General features: G+C 45.0%; 1 protein-coding gene across 1 annotated transcript in view; it reads left to right on the forward strand.

Annotated features, from left to right (window-relative positions):
* Nucleotides 1-11852, forward strand: part of CLSPN (claspin) — an 85085-nt gene extending 73233 nt beyond the window's left edge. The window contains 5 exon segments of the mRNA XM_029571501.1: nucleotides 85-218; nucleotides 522-624; nucleotides 824-900; nucleotides 9615-9776; nucleotides 10357-11852. Coding sequence (XP_029427361.1) covers nucleotides 85-218; nucleotides 522-624; nucleotides 824-900; nucleotides 9615-9776; nucleotides 10357-10473 — 593 coding nt within the window. The 3' untranslated portion in view covers nucleotides 10474-11852.
* The last annotated feature ends 7432 nt before the right edge of the window (nucleotides 11853-19284 follow it).

Raw genomic sequence — 19284 nt, forward strand, 5'->3', positions numbered from 1 at the left:
TAATGCATGTGCATTGTCCATAGTTCTCCAAGATCCCAGCCTCTGCTGCTCTGACATTTTAATGACCTGGTAATCTTTTAATAGAAGAAGCTTCCCAGATGGACATGTTCCACAGAGACTCTGATGATGACACTGAGCTCCAAAATGAAGAAATTGATGAGACAGAGGCTAAATGGCGAAAAGAGCGCTTTGAGAGAGAGCAGTGGCTGCGTGAGCAGGTATTATTGCTGCTACATGATAGCATGCAAACAAGTTAAACCCAAACCAGTAGTAAGTTATTGAGTATTCCTGAACATGTCATAGAATCTTCTGTTTACCAAGGGCATAAGGGACTGGATTAACAACTCAACTACAAAAATAATTACAAATACCTTCTGGGCCTGAATAATTGACCCTTTTATAGTATGTCTTTCTTTTTTCCTGGCATGGCTCATCTACCAAGCAATGAAAGCAGCCTCATGGATTGAGCGAGTTTGATTTCATGAATTCCTTCATCACACTTCTTTGTCTTCTGTTTTAAGTCACAGAATGGAAATATGGAAGCAGATGAAGAGGATGTTGGGGAAGACAGCCAGTTTATGAAGTTAGCCAAAAAGGCTACAGCCAAAGCTCTTCAGAAAAGAGGTATTGATCAGCAGTCACACAGAGCTACAAGCGATGTCAGTCTGTGCCCGTTGACAAGTTTAGCAAGAGCTGAAACGTTATACATTTTCCATCTGTGTAATACTTGTAGGCTCCTTCATTGTTATAATAGGAAGATTATTTTTCTTTTCTAGTTAATATTTCTGTATCCTCCAGTAACATGGTTTCTACATCTTTTCAGCAGCATCGGTGCAGGAAATGAAATCTGACTTGATACCAAAGGATCCTTTTCATGAGTTCAGAGCTGCTGCATTTCAGGTTAGATCTACAAAAAAATGTATTGGGTGGGAGTTATGGGAAGAAAGAAGTAGAAGCCAAAAAGAGAAACCTAGTGAAATGCATATATCTGCATTTTAAATATAGGTATTTAATGTTCCCTGTACCAGACCCAGATCAGTCCAGAGTCCTGGGTTTTGGCTCCCTGCCAACAGATGGAGAGTTTCACTGACAATGTACATAACCCAGTGTGCCACCTGCAGTCCCTCTCTGTCTCCAGCAGATGATAGATGATTTAAAACCTGCAGTCTGTAGAGAGAGAAAAAAAATTGACATTTCTGAATCCTCCCAGGGGCTTATGAGGTCCTGGTAGGGCCATCCTCCATGGTTTGAGGCGGATGAGTAGGTGGTTGGTGACCCTTCTGATAGCTCAGTCTGAAGGTCCGTGTGGTGGACATCTGGTGGTCCAGATCCTTCATCCTCCACAAGGCACCTGCTGACAGTTGTGCACTGCACACCCAGTGGAGCAGAGAAGTGTCCCTTTTATAAGGTTTGTCCTGAGCTGGGTCAGTAAAGTTTGGCCTTTTTTTGATCTGCCATGCGGCCGGCGCTCCTGGAAACAGAACCTCTGCATTAAAGGAAAGTATTGGTTTCTATGAATCTTTATTTGTTCTCAGAGTAAAAAAAAAAAAGCAAAAGAACAAGGAACTAGTTAGAGGAATCTGTCTAGCATTGAGGTTCTGGGGGGGAGCTACCTTAGCAGTTCGGGGAGCTCAGCGATGGGGTTTTTCAGCAGTTTCTCTGCTTGTGGAGGAAACCAGGTGTTTGGCGCTGAGGGACTGTTCCCCTGCTTGCCGTTGTGGTGCTGCAGGTCCAGGGTGGAACAGCGTGTGCGTGTGGCAAAAGCGGCATGGTGTTTGGGAAGCCTCATGGGTGATGGGGATTCTAGCGCTGAGATTTTCCTCCTCAGCGTGGAAATGGTGGCCATTTTCAGTTCCCTAGCAGTGTCAGTGGGAGAGGCAGGGGAATCCCCTCCTCAACTATCGCTGGAGGTTCCGGGTCCGAGGAGTGGCAGAGAGGCACTTGTACAAAGGAGTCATCTCTGGTTCTGGTACAGGACTTCTGCTGATTTTTAATTTGCTTATATGCACAGCTTGTTTAGTGGGATGCTTGCTCTGCCCCAATTTTCATGGATTCTCAGCCAGTCAAGAGGCCTGAGCTATTGAGAAGCTGTTCAGGCCTTCGGTGATTTTCAGTGCTGGATGTTGAGCAGATCCTGGCCTAAACGTGCTTAAAGATGCAGGCAGGCTTTGCTTAACTCTGTGGAGGCCACGGCAGCAGTTCTGTTCCCGCGAGCGTAGGAGTCTGTGTGCATTCTTGCAGTGTGGCGATTGCATGCGTAGGGACCTGTGCGTGTAAGGCTGTGGCCTAGATTTGAGTGCGTATGTCTGCGACCTAGACCTAGACATAGGTACTTGTGTGTGTGTGTAAGGCCTCTACCTAGACTGGAGTGCATATTTGCACGGATACTTGTGCGTGTAGAACTGCGACCTAGTCTTCAGTGCATATTTGTGCATCCTGGAGCAGTGTGCATGTATGCCCACGTGGCAATGGTGTGCATGCAGGAGGTCACCTAGAGCCGAAGTTCAGGAGATCTAGGCGCCGGGGATGAACAGGTCGAAGCGCCTTATAGCAGCTTAGTCCTCACTCTCTCTCAATTTGTGTCACCGCTATTTAGATGCTCAAAGCGATTTCACTACTACAGCTTTTGCCCATGTTGGGACATCCCCTCAGCCTCTGGTGGCTCTGGAGGGGAGCAGAGTGGGAGGTGAGGGAGCGGTCAGTTCCCTGTACGTACCGGATCAGTCCAGACTCCTGGGTTTTGCCTCCGCACAGCAGATGGAGACAGAGCAAGATTTGACTGGCTCTGCCATATATTACCAGGGTGCCACCCACAGTCAGCCAGTATTACTCTTGTCTCCAGCAGATGGTGGGCATACATCTCCCTATGGGGATTGCTGTACTTTTTGGAAGGAGAAATTCTACATTTAAATTGGAGAAAAAAATTAAGCATGCCTCTCCTGCGGTGATACCTAAAGGTCCCTCCTGAGGCAATTTCCGAGATCCCTCAGAGATGTGCCTTGGTCTGGTAGCCGATTTCCGACGTGGACTTTGCTGCTTAAGCTTTCAGAGCATTTTCAGACTAGTATTCCTGAGCATGGGTTTGATGGCCCACAGGGTTTTTCCTCAGTTTGTTTTACTCATGCCCGAGGCTTTCCTGGCTAGGAAGAGTGCAGGAGAGAGGAGATCAAAAGAGAGAAATCCAGGGCAGTCCAAGAGACCTCAATTGGCTTCAGTGGGCAGTTCTGGTTGTGTTGGTAAGCATCTGGGTTTACATGGCATTGGTGCGGATGACTCTGAGCTGCAGGAGGAAAGGGCATCTCCTCAAGTTGCAGATCCAGATGTGGACCCGGATGGGGATCAGAACCCAGAGCAGGATATGAGCAAGGACGATCCAGATCTCGTTGAGGAGACTGGGGCTGAGGGAGTTGACCCTCGGGTGGTCCGCCTGTTTAAAAAGGAAAAGCTTCGTCCTCTCATTCCCCAGGTGTTGGGGTGGTGAAGCTAGCTCAGGAGGAGTCTGATACTGAGAGCGTCAATCTGGTCCTGGATGGCCTGAGGGGTCCACCTAGTGCCTTTCCCGTCCCTAAAATGATTCAGAAGCTTATTAGCCAGGAGTGGGATTTCCCGGATGCAGGCTTGAAGGTCAGTAGGGCGATGGCGAAGCTTTACCCCTTGCTGGAAGAAACTTTAGACCGCCTTAAGAATCCGAAGGTGGATGCAGCGCTCTCTGCAGTATCTAAGACTACAATTCCGGTGGCAGGGTCCGCCACTCTGAAGGATGTCCAGGATTGCAAATTGGAGATTCAGTTGAAGCGCATGTTTGAGGTGTCAGCCTTGAGTTTGCAAGCCTCTGTATGTGCTAGCATGATGCAGCAGGCTTGCTTGTGCTGGATTTAGAAGCCTCAGGACCAGGCCTTGTCTAGCGTACTCATCCCCATTCGAGCAGCTCACCCGGAAGCTGGGGTGGCTTATGTGGTGGATGCTCTGTATGATTTGGTGCATACATCTGCCAGGAGCATGGTCTCTGTGGTGTCTGCACGCAGGCTTCTGCGGTTGTGCAATTGGTCAGTGGACATGTGGTCCAAGACTCATTTATGCAGCCTTCCTTTTAAGAGGATCAGTTGATGAAGTTCCTGGGGGAATCCAAGGGAAATAGACTGCCAGAGGATAAGAAGGGTAATAAGAAGGTCTTTTCACTCAGATCCCATTTTTGGGACTCCATGAGGTTTTGGTCTGGGAGAGGGACTTCCTCCTCAGGTTCCAAGCAATCTTCAGGACATCAGCAGACATTTCAGGGTACCAGCAAGGTCCTCCAGGAGCGGATCCAGTCAGGACACCTAAGGAAATAAGATCTCCCAATGAAGCCAGACTCATCCGCTCTTCATTAGAAGCAGTAGGGGGAAGGTTGTCCTGTTTTACGAGGAGTGGATCAAGATTACCTCAGACCGGTGGATTCTGGAGGTTGTAAGAGACTGTTACGCCTTAGAATTTTCGCATCCACTCGGGGAAGCCTTTCTGGAGTCCCATTGCTCTTCTCGAAACAAACGGGAAGCAATGGAGGGGACTCTGCAAAGGTTAATAAGCTTGGAGGCCATAATTCCACTGCCGCTAAGTGGACAGGGAAGGTACTCCATCTATTTTGTGATTCCAAAGAAGGGGAGGGCACCTTCTGCCCCATCTTGGATTTGCAAAAGGTAAAAGTAAGCTTGCGGGTGCCGCACTTCCGGATGACTATGCTGCATACAATAATTGCGGCGGTCCGCAAAGGAGAACTCCTGGCATCTTTGGATCTGACCGAAGCTTATCTGCATATTCCCATTCGGAAGGACCATCAGAAGTTTCTGAGGTTCAAGGTATTGGGACAACACTTCCAGTTTTGGGTTCTTCCCTTTGGGTTAGCCACAGCTCCCCAAACTTTCACAAAGATGATGGTGGTGGTGGCGGCAGCCTTGAGGCAAGAAGGGATTCTGATCCATCTATATCTGGATGAATGGCTTTTCCAGGCGAAGACTGAGGAGTGCAGTCGATCCGTGCAGCGAGTGGTGAACATCCTCAGCTCTCTGGGTTGGTTCATCAATATGGCAAAAAGTCACTTGGTTCCGTCTCAATTGCTGGAATATCTAGGAGCCCGCTTTCATACCCAGAAGGGCAGAGTGTACCTGATAGCAGACAGATTGTCGAAGTTGCAGGCAGAGGTGACACTGCTGTTGCGTCTGCTGATGTCAAGGGTCTGGGATTACTTACAGGTGCTGGGATCCATGGCTTCGACGGATTTGTTCCATGGGCCTTTACTCACATGTATCCACTGCAGAAGGCGCTGTTATTCAGGTGGAATCTGATGTCAGAACAGTATTATCTACCATACCTCTTCCAATGGAATCCAGGTCCAGTCTTTCATGGTGGCTGTTGAGAAGCAACCTGGAAAGGGGAATAGACCTGGAGGCTCCAGATTGGGTGGTAGTAACCCCAGATGCCAAACTCGAGGGCTGGGGAGCAGTGTTCCTGGGTCAATCTGCCAGGGACTTTGGTCAGTGGTGGAAGCAGCCTGGTCTATCAGTTGTATGGAGACTAGGGCGCTGCGCAGGGTCCTAGAAGAGTTTCTGCCTCTGGTCCAGGGTCGAATGGTTCGAGTGTATTTGGGCAACGGTGGCATACATCAACCATCAAAGAGGAACAAAGAGTCAGCTGTAGCTCAGAGAGACTCAGCTATTGTTTGTGTGGGTGGAGCGCCACCTCGTAGCGGGAGTAAACGTGCAGGCGGATTTCCTAAGCAGGCAACAGCTGGATCCTGGGGAGTGGGAGCTGTCCCCGGAAGCCTGGAATCACATTTGTGCCAGATGGGGTGTTCTGCAGCTGGGCCTCATGGCACACGGGCCAATGCAAAGACAAGATTCTTCATTTGTAAAAGGGAGGGCGATTCAATAGGACTAGATGCCCTAGTGTGCCTGTGGCAGAGGGGGATCCATCTGTATGTGTTTCCTTCATGGCCTCACATAGGTCGAGTGTTACGGCACATCGAAAAACGCATCCAGGAACAGTAGTACTGGAATGGCTGGCGGCGTCCATGGTTCGCAGATTTGGTGTTTTTTGGTGTTTTTTTGTAATTTTTCTTTAAGATTTTCAGTACAACCACAAAGTAATAATACTTTGTAACAGAAATTTTGAGCGTATACTACAGGAAAACATACAATTTTTTTTTTTTTTTAACAAAATAATCAACCCAAAAAGAAAAATATTCCAACACTCTATCATCATAGAAGAAATTTGAAGAGTGGGGAGAGAAGAAAATAAAAGGAGATCAATAATACACAATATAAAACAAGAAAAAAATGGTAGCATGAGAGAAACACCACAAGCACATCTCAATTTGTGATCCACATTCGCTACAAATTAATAGCAGGTCCTGTCATCCCTAGCATTCAGTAACTCCTACAACTGTTCAACAAAAAAGAAAATGTTACCCATGCAAATGCATAGTTAAATTACAATGTATCTAAGAAGAAAACTGGCACCCAAAGAAACAACTTCAGGTCTCATATTCAAGAAAGCCTTTCGGCTAAGCCACCCAGATAGGGAGTATTTATACTCTTGAAATAGGAACGCATAACAAGGTTCAAATCTTGCACAGAATAGAAAGTTACTAACAGAGTTGTTCTGCCTGTAACTTCTACTGAGGAATTTTCTAGGTATTCAGTTAAGTTGGAAAGATTCTCTTCAATATTAGGCCATGGTGGACTTTGCTTCTGAGAGAGGAAAACCTCTTAACAGCAGGAACCACATCCAGGGATATCTTTAATATATCACCCAGATATTTTTTTTAAAGGTAATCAAGGGTAGTTCACCATGCACTTTTGGAAAATTTAGCAGCCACAAGTTCAAATGTCTAATGGAATTTTCCAAAAATTCCAACCTCCTCACAGAGGATAAACGCTCCTGGATAATAGCTGCATTTGTATCCTTTAGATTTTTTACATCTTCCTCCAACTTCTGGATAGAGGTAAAATGATCCAGAAAAATTTGCTGCTGATCTTGGGCAACCATATCCAATTTCGAAGAAACAGTCTCTAAACTATGGGTCTGTTCCTTAAAAGTAGTAGACAGACCTGCTATTAAATCCCGCAGATTTGGTGTTATCTAGCAATGGGCGAACCTCTTTGGCTGGCTCATCTGCTGGGGTTGCTATGGCGGAGGCCCATATTTTCGGATTGGGAAGATCACTTTTGTCTTGCAGCTTGGCTTTTGAGAGGTGGCACTTGCGCATGAAGGGGTATTTGGAACCGGTAATTGCTACCTTTCTACAGGCGAGACGGCCTGCTACTTCCATGGTGTACATCAGGGTTTGGAAGGGTTTTTTAGACCTGGTGTCTACAGCAATGCCTGGATCATCTGTCGGCGACAGTTCCACATATTTTGACCCTTCTGCAGCAGGGCTTGTCCAAGGGTTTGGCCTATAGTTCGCTTAGTGTCCAGGTTTCTGCCTTGGGTTGCCTCAGGCAAGGTATGAGAAGTCTTTTGCATCCCATCTTGATGTCTTCCGATTTTCTGAAGGGGTGAAGCATGTTCGACCTCTGGTTCAGAAGATGTGCCCAGATTGGAACCTCAATTTAGTCTTGAGGGTTCTCTGTGAGGCACCCTTTGAGCCTTTAGGACGAGCCTCCTTGAAGGATCTTACATTGAAGGCGGTGTTTCTGGTTGCTATTTGCTCAGCCAGACTGATTTTGGAGCTTCAAGCTCTGTCTTGATGAAATCTTTTTACTTATTACTAATGACAGGGTGTCCTTGCTTACAGTATCTTCATTTTTGCCGAAAGTGGTTTCTGCCTTCCATGTGAATCACAGTTGAGTTACAGGGGTTTCCGGAATGGTCTAGGGATTCCACGGAGGGTAGAGATCTCCATCTTTTGGATGTGCATCACATACTTGCTTTATTTGAAGGTCACTAATTCCTTGCAGCAATCTGACCATCTTTTTGTGTTCTTATGTTCTTAAAGCTTCCAAAGCTACTTTGTCTCGTTGGTTGAAAGAGGCTATTTGTTCAACCTATATTTGTAAGGGTTGCGCCATTCCAACGGGTTTGAAACCTCATTCGACTAGAGCACAGGCAGCCTCTTGGGTGGATTGTCAGTTGGTGTCTCCCCAAGAAATCTGTAGAGCCGTGGTGTAGTCCTTGCTTCATACTTTCACCAAGCATTATCGATTTAGATATTCGGATGCAAGAAGATACGACTTTCTGTGAGAGTGGGGATCCCGCCCGGTGTAGGGTTGCTTTGGTGCATTCCACTTGTCTGGACTGATCCGGGTATGTTCAGGAAAGGAAAATGTGGTTCTTACCTGCTAATTTTCGTTCCTGTAATACCACAAATCAGTCCAGAGACCCGCCCCAGTATTAATGCCAAAAGACTGATTTTCCTGGTACTTATACGGTGTTCTTGAAGAGTTTTTCTTATCAGTTGAGCAGTTAGATTTGTTGAGTTGAGCGGCTGACAAACTGATTTGATACTGGAGTTTTGTATGTCTCCAGTTCAGGGAAATCAAACCCTGGGTTTTTTCGGTTTGCCCTGGCACAGAGGAATAGAATCTAATCTTGGCTTGGGTACAGGTCAATACTGAGGGACTGAAGGAGGCACTCTGTTATGTAGCAGTGCCTTGAAGTTTTGTTATTTGCCTCATCTGCTGGTAGGGATGCAAAATCCACTTGCCTGGACTGATCTGTTTTACAGGAACGAAAATTAGCAGGTAAGAACCAATTTTCCTTTCCCCGTTTCCACATGGAAACTCTGAGGTCCATCATGGCGGCAGTATACAAAGGAGAGTTCTTGGCATCTCTTGCCTTAACAGAGGCATATCGGCACATAACAAACAGGCCAGACCACTAGAGATTCCTGAGGTTCATAGCCCTAAGGGAACATTTTTGGTTTCAAGCCCTTCTCTTCGGCTGGTTGGGGTTGTTTTTTTTTTAATTATTATTTATTAACAGCCTTTGAGTGAAATCTGGATTTTATTGTGGGCTCAATTTTTGCTCAAATTTGGGACATTTCTGCCAGCAAACATTTATATTGAGTAAACAAACCAAAGGTCAGCGGCACTGTTTATTTCCAGAAAACTAAATAAAGCCCCTTACTGGAGGTTTTATATTACCTAATATGTTATTGGCTTCATTAGAGTATGTGCAATGTTCATTACCCTTTTCTCTATTATGGAGAGTGACTCTTCTGATATCACCAGCATTTGGAATTGATTGATGAACTCCAAGCATTGTTTTATTTTCTTTTATAAATAAAGCTTCTTGTAATATATTGGCCTGATAGAGTGGGGCCTGGGGGATTCTGGGCCTTACTTTCCCAGCTGACAATACTTCCTGTTTAGCTTTTATTGATTAACATCTAAATCACAGAATTTGAATTTTGTTTAACATTTTTTTTTATATATAAATATGTCTGATTTGTTTTACAGACAGGCTAGAGAGTTTTTCTCAGCTGTAGCTGGTAGCATTGTGACCTTTAGGATTTACATAGCATTATTGATACACACTGTATACTGCTACTAAACATTTTTCTATAGTGCTTCAAGACATACGCAGCACTATACAACTGTATAGCATGAATGTGATGTGTGTGAGATTTTTCCCCCCAGTTAAAGAATGGATCACTGCTGAATAAACCAAAGGAAGTGCTTCAGAAGCTGGCCGCTATGTCTGAGCTCAATCCCAGTGCTCCTCGCAGCTCCAGGAACTTTGTCTTCCAAACACTATCTCCGGGAAAGAAAGAAGAGCCGACTGTGAAACCAAAACCACAGGTATGAGCCCAAGAGTACAAAAAGAAGGCACATCCCAGTGCTGCTTATTGGAACATTAAAATATAATCCTTGACCTCCATCTTCACTTTTGGGAAGCCTAGGTCTAATAATTAGCTACAAACAGATTTTTCTCTGCTCATCAGGTAATATGGCAAAACATTTTTTTGCAGCAAAGGGAGTGGGTTCTCTGAGCAGATTTTATTTATTTAATTTATTTAAAATCTTTTCTATACCGTCGCTAAGTTATATACCATCGCAACGGTTTACATTAGCACAGAGGTGCACATCTTTTTCTTCCAGGTCATTGGTTCAAATCAGACTGATGATAGTAAAGGTAAAATGAGCAGATTTCTGTTCATGCTTGGTGAACAAGTGTCCAAACTGCAGTAGGTCTCTAGTTTTGGCAGAGAAGCTAAGGATGCTGGGTTCCTCTCTCCTACTTTAATGGATTTGACAGGGAGCCTGCCCCATGGCCCAGTACTGATGAATCTGGGTGAACACTTAGCTTTTCGGATGCTGATCCAGTCACTGAGTAACTTGTAGAGTTAATCTATTTCTTTCCCCACCATTCTTCATGCAGGTGCGAAAAACCATATTGGCTCTTACTGCAACCCCATCGCCTAAGCGGCTGCGGCAAGAACAGCCCAGGAACACTAAGAGCATGAGCCGGAGCATCTTTCCTTTCTTGGAGACCTAAACTCTTTAATTCCTATTTAATCCTGCATTTCTCTGCTTGAAACCCTTGCATCTAGTGAGCTGGGCACTTGAATTGCTTGCAGGCAAAGGACCAAGAACCTAGCTTGGGGGGAGACTAGTTCCCCCATCCCTTTCTTCCTAGAAGTGACCCCTTGCACGTCATGACCTTTCAGGAGCCGAGCAGTCCAGTTAATCCCTGACGTCATATGTCCTATACTCTTTTTAGGATATACCTTGCTAAGAAGTTTCAGAGTAATTGGCGTAGACTAAACTCCCACACCTTGACGTGCATCGTATTGCTTGTAGGCCTCATTTTTAATAGGAAAAGTCAGTGTCATGATGCATTAAATGAAATTGTTTAAATATGCTACAAATCTAGTCCTTTAGTTCATTGGGAGGCAAGAGTCTCCTTAATTAGTCTTGCATAATACTAATGAATTTGCAGGTAACTTGACAATAACTCACCTTGGTGTAAAAATGTATACTATATATAGGTTGTCACTCAACTTATCTCTGAGTTAGTTTTTTGGGAAGGACGATATTGGGCTTTTCTTAGGAATGGTTATTTTTACTGGTAAATTATTTTGCTCCTCAAGAGTCTACTTTCACTGGAGCTTCACACACAACTGTTTTCTCTATGTAACAAATAGGAAAACCTGAGCTGAAGCCCCCTTGGCCTTTCTCTTGTTCACACATGAAACTCCCTTGGTATTAAAACTTGACATGCCTTCTTCCTTTGTTTTCAGACAGCGTCCCCTTTGACTTGATAGCCCAGGACAAGTATTTTTGGCAAAGGGTCATCTGTTTTTAAAGTGTTTTGGGCTATGGAATTTAAAGGCAAAGCCATACAACTCTAGGCCATCTTATGATGCCCATTTTGGCTGGGAGCTGCACAGCTTGAATTGCAAATGTCAGCAGCAGAGATCATTGTAAATGTATTTATCCTCTATCGCACTATAAAACAGAAATTTGCAGTGTTGTCATTAAGCACATTTTAAAGGGAAGAGGTTTATTTTAAATTACCTGTCTGCATTGCCAACTTTTTTTGTTTTTTCTTGATGTTCAGCTTCCATTATGTGGGGCTGCGTTCATTTGTGTGGTAGTAAAACAGTGATGAGAATTTCTGTGTACCTGCTCAGTCATCTTATTTGGGCAAAAAACTTCTCACTGCATCTCCCTCTGGACTTGACTCAGAGTACCTGAAATTGCGGTCCCTGTTCCACTTGTAAGAATCTGTTGTACATATTGTAACTTTATGCATGTGCATTGTCATTGGCTGGTTTTTATAAAATATTAGAATGTAAATAATTTACAGAGACTACTGTAATCTTGACATACAGTGTACATATTTTATAAATAAAGCTTTGTATTTTAATGTTACTTAAAGTCCTATAATGTCTTGATGGGAGACTTACCCTTTTACATACAAACATTTTTGTTCTCCTGGGCATTACAATAACTTAATGCAAACAGAGAGCACCAGATGAGCAAAATGAGGCATTCAGGACCTGACAAAACCCTTTTAAATGTGAGACTATGCTGAATCTTGGTTTCCTCTTCATCTGGGCAAGCCAGTCCTCACCAGTGTATTGTGCACTCCAACCAGCAGGTGGAGACAGAGAACAATAACTCACTGACATCCCTCTCATTTAGCTCATCACAGCCATCAGCCAGCCAGTATTTCTCCATCTCCAGCAGGTGGTGGAAATGCATCCTTGCTTGTGGACTTTAGTTTGCCAGGATTGAACAGGCTGTGGTGATAGCCTTTGCTCCCTCCCTCAGTTGAGTGTCTGATAACACAGGACGGGAGTGAAGTGAAGGCTGGTGCCCTAGCCCCCCTCCTAACAGAGGGAGAGTCCCTGTAGGGTAAGGGAACCTTGGGCTCAGTCTCTCTTACTCTCCTCTCTGTCGTGTCCTCCTCTGCCTATTCGATGCCCTGGTTTCTCAGGTGTCTTTTCAGCGTGGTGTATAAAGTTTTTAAAAAAAACGACCCGCGTCGGCAGAGGCAGCAGCAGTGATCGCACGCTGAGGAGGGGAAGGAGTGAGAGGCCACATTGGGCCACGTTGCGAAGAGGGACTGGAGTGATACTTTTTGGAGCCAGTTGGTGTGCTGTGGCAGTGTGGGAACCACGCAGCAGGCGCCATTTTGGGCTTGCTGTACTGCTACTGAAGCGCGTGAGGGGGAGAGGTGGCATTGGGAGAGCACCATGGGAAAAAGCTGCGCGTCTGCCTGTCATATGCGGGTAATTTAGCCCCAGGAGATCGCTCAGCGTTTGCCAGAAATGTGTGGAAGCTCAAGGAGATGTCTCGGCAGGGGAATTTGTTCCTGCAGGGACTTCAGGAGCTCCCAGTTCACAGGAGGCAATTGTGGCATCCGCTCCTCCCTGGGGGGTGAGGAGTCTTCCCCGCCGACTGTCCTGCTAGTTTCCACAGGGGTGAGCTCGTAAGGGGCTTTGCCTTTCAGGGAATGGATCTTTTCACTGTCATGGGTGGATTTTTTGCAGGCCTTTTGTAAGAGGCAGGAAGGGTCCCAGGTAGAATATCTGGATCGCCCACATCAGCAGTCTTCTTCCTCAGGATTGTGAAAGTGGTCAAAGACGTCTTCATCGCAGCCTCCCCCTCAATGGGCGAAATAGAAAAGGGATCAGCATGTTGAGAGAGAAGGTGAGGACGCGGATCCTTCGGGGGATCCTCAATGGGGGATCCCAAAGGAGGAGATTCCCCCAGATGCAGAGCCACACAGGAGGATGATTCCACTCTTTCACAGGAACGAGATGTCTCTTTTGATTTTTACAGCCCCTGAAGGCCCTGGGTTGTGAGGAAGCCTTGCCTGCAGTGGCTCAGGATCTGACTAACTCTGTGGTGGTTAATTTGTGAGAGGATTTTTCCTCTGCATAAGGCTGTTCAAGAATTGATCGATTTGGAATGCATTTCTCCTGAGGCTAATTTTAAAGGGTGGGAGTCGCTCATTAGCAGGTTGAACCCTATGGGTCCTAAAGCTAGAGAGTGGCTCTGGTTTCTCAAGGTGGATGCGCGGTGACAAAACATACCACCATTCCAGTGGAATGAGGTGCAGCTTTAAAAGATGCCCAGGATCGGAAGAGTGAGGCGATTTTGAAACGGGCCTTTGAGGCACTGGCCATGAATCTTCAAATCTCTGCTTGCTGTTGTATGGTGGCTATGGCCAGATTACAATTAGCCCAGGACACTCTGAGCGAAAATGGCCCATACCTGGAGCTGTGAGCAGCGTTCTTGGCAGAGGCAGGTTATGATTTGGCGTGTACAGCTGCTCGGGGGGTGGCTACCCCCTGGGAGAAGCTGTAGAGTCTTCCTCTATTGCTTACATTTCTTTCCCTTTTTTTCAGACTGCAGGACTTTGCACCTCCACCATCTGCTGGAGACAGGGAAATACTGACTGACTGCAGGTGGCACTTCGAGAAGAAGGGCAGTGTCAATCAAAAACTTCTCTGTCTCCATCTGCTGGAGAGGAGGCAAAACCCAGAAGCCTGGACTGATCTGGCTACGTACAGGGAACATCAGTTTTGTAGAAAAAGTTGGTAGATAGGTTGCACCGGTAGATATGACGCACCTGTTTGTCCTCTGCCAGGCTTGCAGACTTGGCATAGTCAGGAAGTGGATCTGACAAGTGTCGTGCGAGTACCAAACATGAGTGCGCTGAGTCTAGTCTTTGATTGCTGGGGTACGGACTCGCCGGTGGGAGAGAGAAACCTTGGTCGGCAGGGTATGGACATGCTGGTGAGACAGAGAAACTTCTGTTGGTGGGGCATGGACACACCAGTGAGAGAGAACAAAAGCTGTATCTAAGTCGCACCGGTGTACAAATCACGCCAATTAAATTTTTGAAAAAAAGCTGCAACTTATACACCTGAAAATACGGTGATTATCCAAATGAAATAGGAATGTCACTGGCTTTGTACAGATGAATGATCTTGATGAAGCTATGCGAAACATGTCTACTTTTTATTTCTAAAGAACATTATGCAATAAGAGATCTTCTGTAACGGATCCTGTATACAAGTGCTTTTCACAACTCAAAAAAGAACTCAGTATTGACCTTTCATGTGAAATTTTATTACTTATGTACAGTTCTATTGTTGTGTGTGTGCTATCCTAGCTGTTTTATATCAGTGTTTTGTCTTTGAGTACGTTCGACCATTTTGCATTAATAAATATTTATCTACTGAATATTTACAATGAAAATTTACAATGTTAATACAAATTTAGCATTTGTATTCATTGTAAGAATTTGTATTTATTGTTTAGCTATTTACATTGATCTGTTACCACTTGGTCCTGTTCTCTCCTTTACCTCAAGTTCTAAGTTCCTACAAAGTTAGCCTTGTTATTTTATACCCACTTGTTTGATGTAATTTTCCAATATTGGTTCTGTGTAAACCAAAGTGGTATGTACTAGTACATGAACTCTGGTATATAAAAGCCTATAAATAAATACATACATACATACATACATACATACATACAGTGCTGCAACCTCCCAGTGATTTAAATACGTCCCAGTTGGCATTTTGAGAATTGAGTGGGGTGTGTTTCTTTACTTTTGCTACACTGTATCACCCCATTGGGCTGTAATACTTATTTGGTAGATTCTTATTAAGGGACATATTGTATGCTGAGGATCTCTGATGCGCATGGACTTGCGCTGTACCTGGTAAGTGAGTTTTGTTGTACGATATTCATTTTACAGTTTTCCTATGCGTCTATTGTTGGCGGAGCTGATCCAGTGTTTCCATTAGGTTTAAAAAAAAATGTTTTAATAGAACATTCTTCCATTATGTAATTATTTAGAATAGTGATTATTGAAATATTTACATAATGGAAGAATGTTCTATTTAGAATAGTGATTATTGGTAGGCTGTAATAATGTTTAGGTGGTTTAGTCCACAGATGGCTTTTGAAGAAAAATACTGGCAGGCTGATGTCTTTGAGCTATATGAGAGGGGTGTCAGGGAGCCATTGTTCTGTCTCCACCTGCTGGTTGGAGTGCATAACCCTCTGGTGTGGTCTGGTGTGTCCTACTTTGAGGAATGGAAATTATCAGGTAAGAAGTAATGTCACCACTTTCATCTTTTTACAGATTCCCGGTAAGGTTATAGTGACCAGCTATGCAGGAAGTACTAGCATGAGTATCCCCACAACCTCCCCTTCTCAAGGCAGGCGCCCAGACCCTGCCTTCTCTCCTTCCCAGCGGCATGCATGGAAGAAGCCTGGAGGATACTTGCCTTTGGGTTGTATTAAGTTTACTAACATATCGAGATTGGTCCTGAGAGAGCCATTTTCTTTAACTAGCCATGAAACAGCTGGGCTGTTGTGGAAGGGCTGAGGAGGCCTTTTAAGCTGCTGACTTATATTTGCCAAAGCACAAGGGTAGCAAAGAGCAATTGTACCCTGCTGTGACAGAAGAATGAATGTGAATATGCTAATGATGGGAGGTAAAAAGGAAGTTATTAATACACTCTTCTCCCACTGCTGCTGAGGGCGGAACATGCATTAAATCAAATCTATAATGAGTTGCTAATTCCCTTAACATCTCATTTAATTTAACACAGATTAGCAGAAGCCGTTAGCTGCAGTGAATGTCCGCAGTGGGATTGCTGCTTGCTTGCTGAGATGGTGATAGACCATATCTGGCCCAGGTGAGCCTTGTGTCCCGGCCACTGACAGATTTGTCCGTATCATTAGCTCATGCTCTACAGGGATCTCCAGGCACAGTGTCTTGTTTCAGCCTTTTGTTTTCCTTCCCAGACTGTGCTGATTCTAACAAGACCAGCTCCTGCAGAACTGGGAGTTATAGGAAAGAAAAGGGTGGATGGAGCCACTTTTGCTTTTCCTTTCCTGCTTAGCAGCCCCTTGCTATCGCCCTTTGTGAATGTGCCACTCTTGCAGGGGTGAAGCACCATATCTGCTAAAATTGTCTCTGTAGGTAAAACGCTATACAAAAGAAACAATTTAACATTATGGGTGTAGCTTGCTTGTCAAATTAAGCCTGATCCTTCACTTGGAATACATATCCAGCGCAACTCACTGCTTCAACGGCAGGGGGGGATAAAGAAAAGAGGAATTATATTCAGACAACAACCAACAAGGACTGACTGGCACAGGCTGGGTAAACAAATAAGTTTGGGTGTAGCTTGCTTATTATGGCAGTTACTACCCCCCTAACCAATTAAGCTAGATACTTCACTTAGATGCAGCTCCAGCACTGCTCTCTACATCAGTGGTGGGGGTGGAAGGTAACTAGAACCAAAAAGTTACTAATAAGGGCCAAGAGTAACATAAGTATGAGGAAAAAAAAAAGTGTGAAAGCTTGCTGGGCAAACTGGATGGGCTGTTCTGCCGTCATTTCTATGTAATGGTGTCTGTAGAGGGGAGTGGAGTTCCTGATGGCAGAAGCTTCCCCACACGAGCAAGGTTTGGCCTATGCTATAGATCCATCCTCCTGGCTGCAGTGTTTCCAGGGTCTGCAGACTTTTCTGCAGGGGCGCCCAGTGAAAGTGAAGCAATCGATGTAGGGATCGTGGGCTTGGGCCTTCCATTTGTTTGGGGGGGTGGCTGTCCCTGTTAATGTTCAAGGGGGTGTGGATCATGAGACATCAGAGGATTCCAGTGGAGGATTGGCTTACTCACTTCTAGAAGAGGGAGAAATTACATCTGATTGAGAGCCGCATCAGACTCTGTTCAGAGTTCTTTTTCCTTTTTCACAGGGATGTCTTGCTGAGTCTCTTGGCCCAGACCCTGCACACACTCGATGTGGTCGGAGGTCAAGTTGATAAGCGTCCTGTTTCCTTTCCCTCTATATCCACTTCAGGAGTTAATTGGCCTTCGGTGAAATGCCTCGGAGGCAAGGTTTAAAAGGTGGAGAACCAATTTTCCTATATTCCATCTGTTTTGTGATTCTGGGGGGAATAAAAAAAAAAAAAAAAGGAAGGGACATTTTGGTCGATACTGGATTTAAAGAAGGTAAATGCGGCTCTCAAGGTTCCCCAGTTCTGCATGGAGACTCTGAAGTCCATCTCTGAGAATTGATAGAGACGTATCTGCACATGGCCATCAGGCCAGAGCACCAGTGATTCCTTGGGTTCATGGTCCTAAGAGAACATATTCAGTTTCAGTGCCATCCTTTCAGCTTCTAACAGCTCCACATACCTTCACCAAGGTGATGGGGATGGTGGTGGCTGCATTGCGAAAGGAGGGTGTGTGGGTGCATCCACATCTGGACGATTGGTTCATTCATGCGATATCAGAGGCCCTCTGTCAACAATCAGTACAAAAGGTACCGATGCACTTGAAATCTCTTTAGGGCGCATTCCACGTGTTCTCAAGCGAACTCCTGAGCTAAGTTACAATAGGTGTCTCTGCATGAAATTTGTAGGGTGGCTACTGGGACGTTGCACACTTTTGCTAGGCATTATCGCTTGGATGTCAGGGCTCCGGCTTCCGTGTGCTTTGCGTGTTCTGTAAGCGGAACTCTCCAGGTCCCACCCAAGTTAAAGGAAGCTTGGGTTCATCTCAGGAGTCTGGACTGATCTGGGTACATACAGGGAAAGAAAAATGTGGTTCTTGCCTGCTAAGTTTCATTCCTGTAGTATCACAGATTAGGCCAGAGCCCTGCCTATTTACTGGGAGGGGAGAGTCCACCACTTGTCCTATTGCTGTGCATATAGTGTGGAGTTGTTGGAGGTTTTCAATGCTGATCACTTATGTTAAATTTAGGAAATGAGTTTTCCTTTGTCATTTTGGGAAACTTCCCTTTCCTCTGGCTCAGAGTGGAGGGAGTTTGCTGAGAAGTTTATGGTTGTTGCTGTCGTCATGGCTTAGGTACAGGTCAATACTGAGAGACTGTAGGTGCCACAGTGGGTTATGTACAGTGTTAGTGAAACTTGGTCTCCATCTGCTGGCAGGGAGTCAAAACCCATGAGTCTGGACTGATCTGTGGTACTACAAGAACAAAAATTAGCTAAGAACCAATTTTCCTTTTGGTGCCAATGCGTAGCAGACTCGATGCTAAATGCAAGGTTCATCCCCTTGCCTGGTTTTGATATAAACCCACAAGAGGAGCAGAGTGAACAGCACATACATATAGAAAATATGCAATGCAATGCAAAAATGTGGCAACTATATACTGATCAATATTTCTTAATTTTTAATAAGACAGTCCCCACAAAGATACATTTTTATGTGTCACAATCATGGACAAGAAGGACCCCTTCTTGTTTGATTGTTTGTCCGACCTTTTCTTTGAATAAATATTTTTACCTCTCCTTCACGCTCACATTATAACCTCTGGTGTTTCTCAAATGCAGCCGCTATCACAGTCTTATATGGTTACCAAAGATGAAGGCATGTTCTATCACCAATTGGCCATAGTTGGAAAAAGTGTTAGTGTGGACCCCAGCAAGCAGTGGTGCCTGCACTGAGGCCACAAAACAATGAGAAGAGCCAGCAGTGCTTGCAAGGGGAAGTTGGCAAGTCCTGGTGCCTTGTGGCAGCTGCAGCCTGCGAAGGAAGTTTGCTGACTATTGGTGAAGAGCAGATAGGGTGGGTGCAAAATTTACTGCACCTGCCTAACTACTGCTCTGCTGCGCTCAATAAAGGGGCAGAGCTAAATGATACTAAGCATCTCCTGAATCCCATGAGGCAGCACCTCCTGTTCATGTTCTCCATGGAAGGGAGGTGAATAAAGTGCTAGTTATTTTAAAATAGGCCTCCTGCATGCTGAGGAAAACAAGTTAGACTTGACTAGCACTTTATAAATATTGCCTTGTGTTTACAA

Source organism: Rhinatrema bivittatum, chromosome 11 (genome assembly GCF_901001135.1).
Source record: "Rhinatrema bivittatum chromosome 11, aRhiBiv1.1, whole genome shotgun sequence".
Classification (NCBI taxonomy): domain Eukaryota; kingdom Metazoa; phylum Chordata; class Amphibia; order Gymnophiona; family Rhinatrematidae; genus Rhinatrema; species Rhinatrema bivittatum.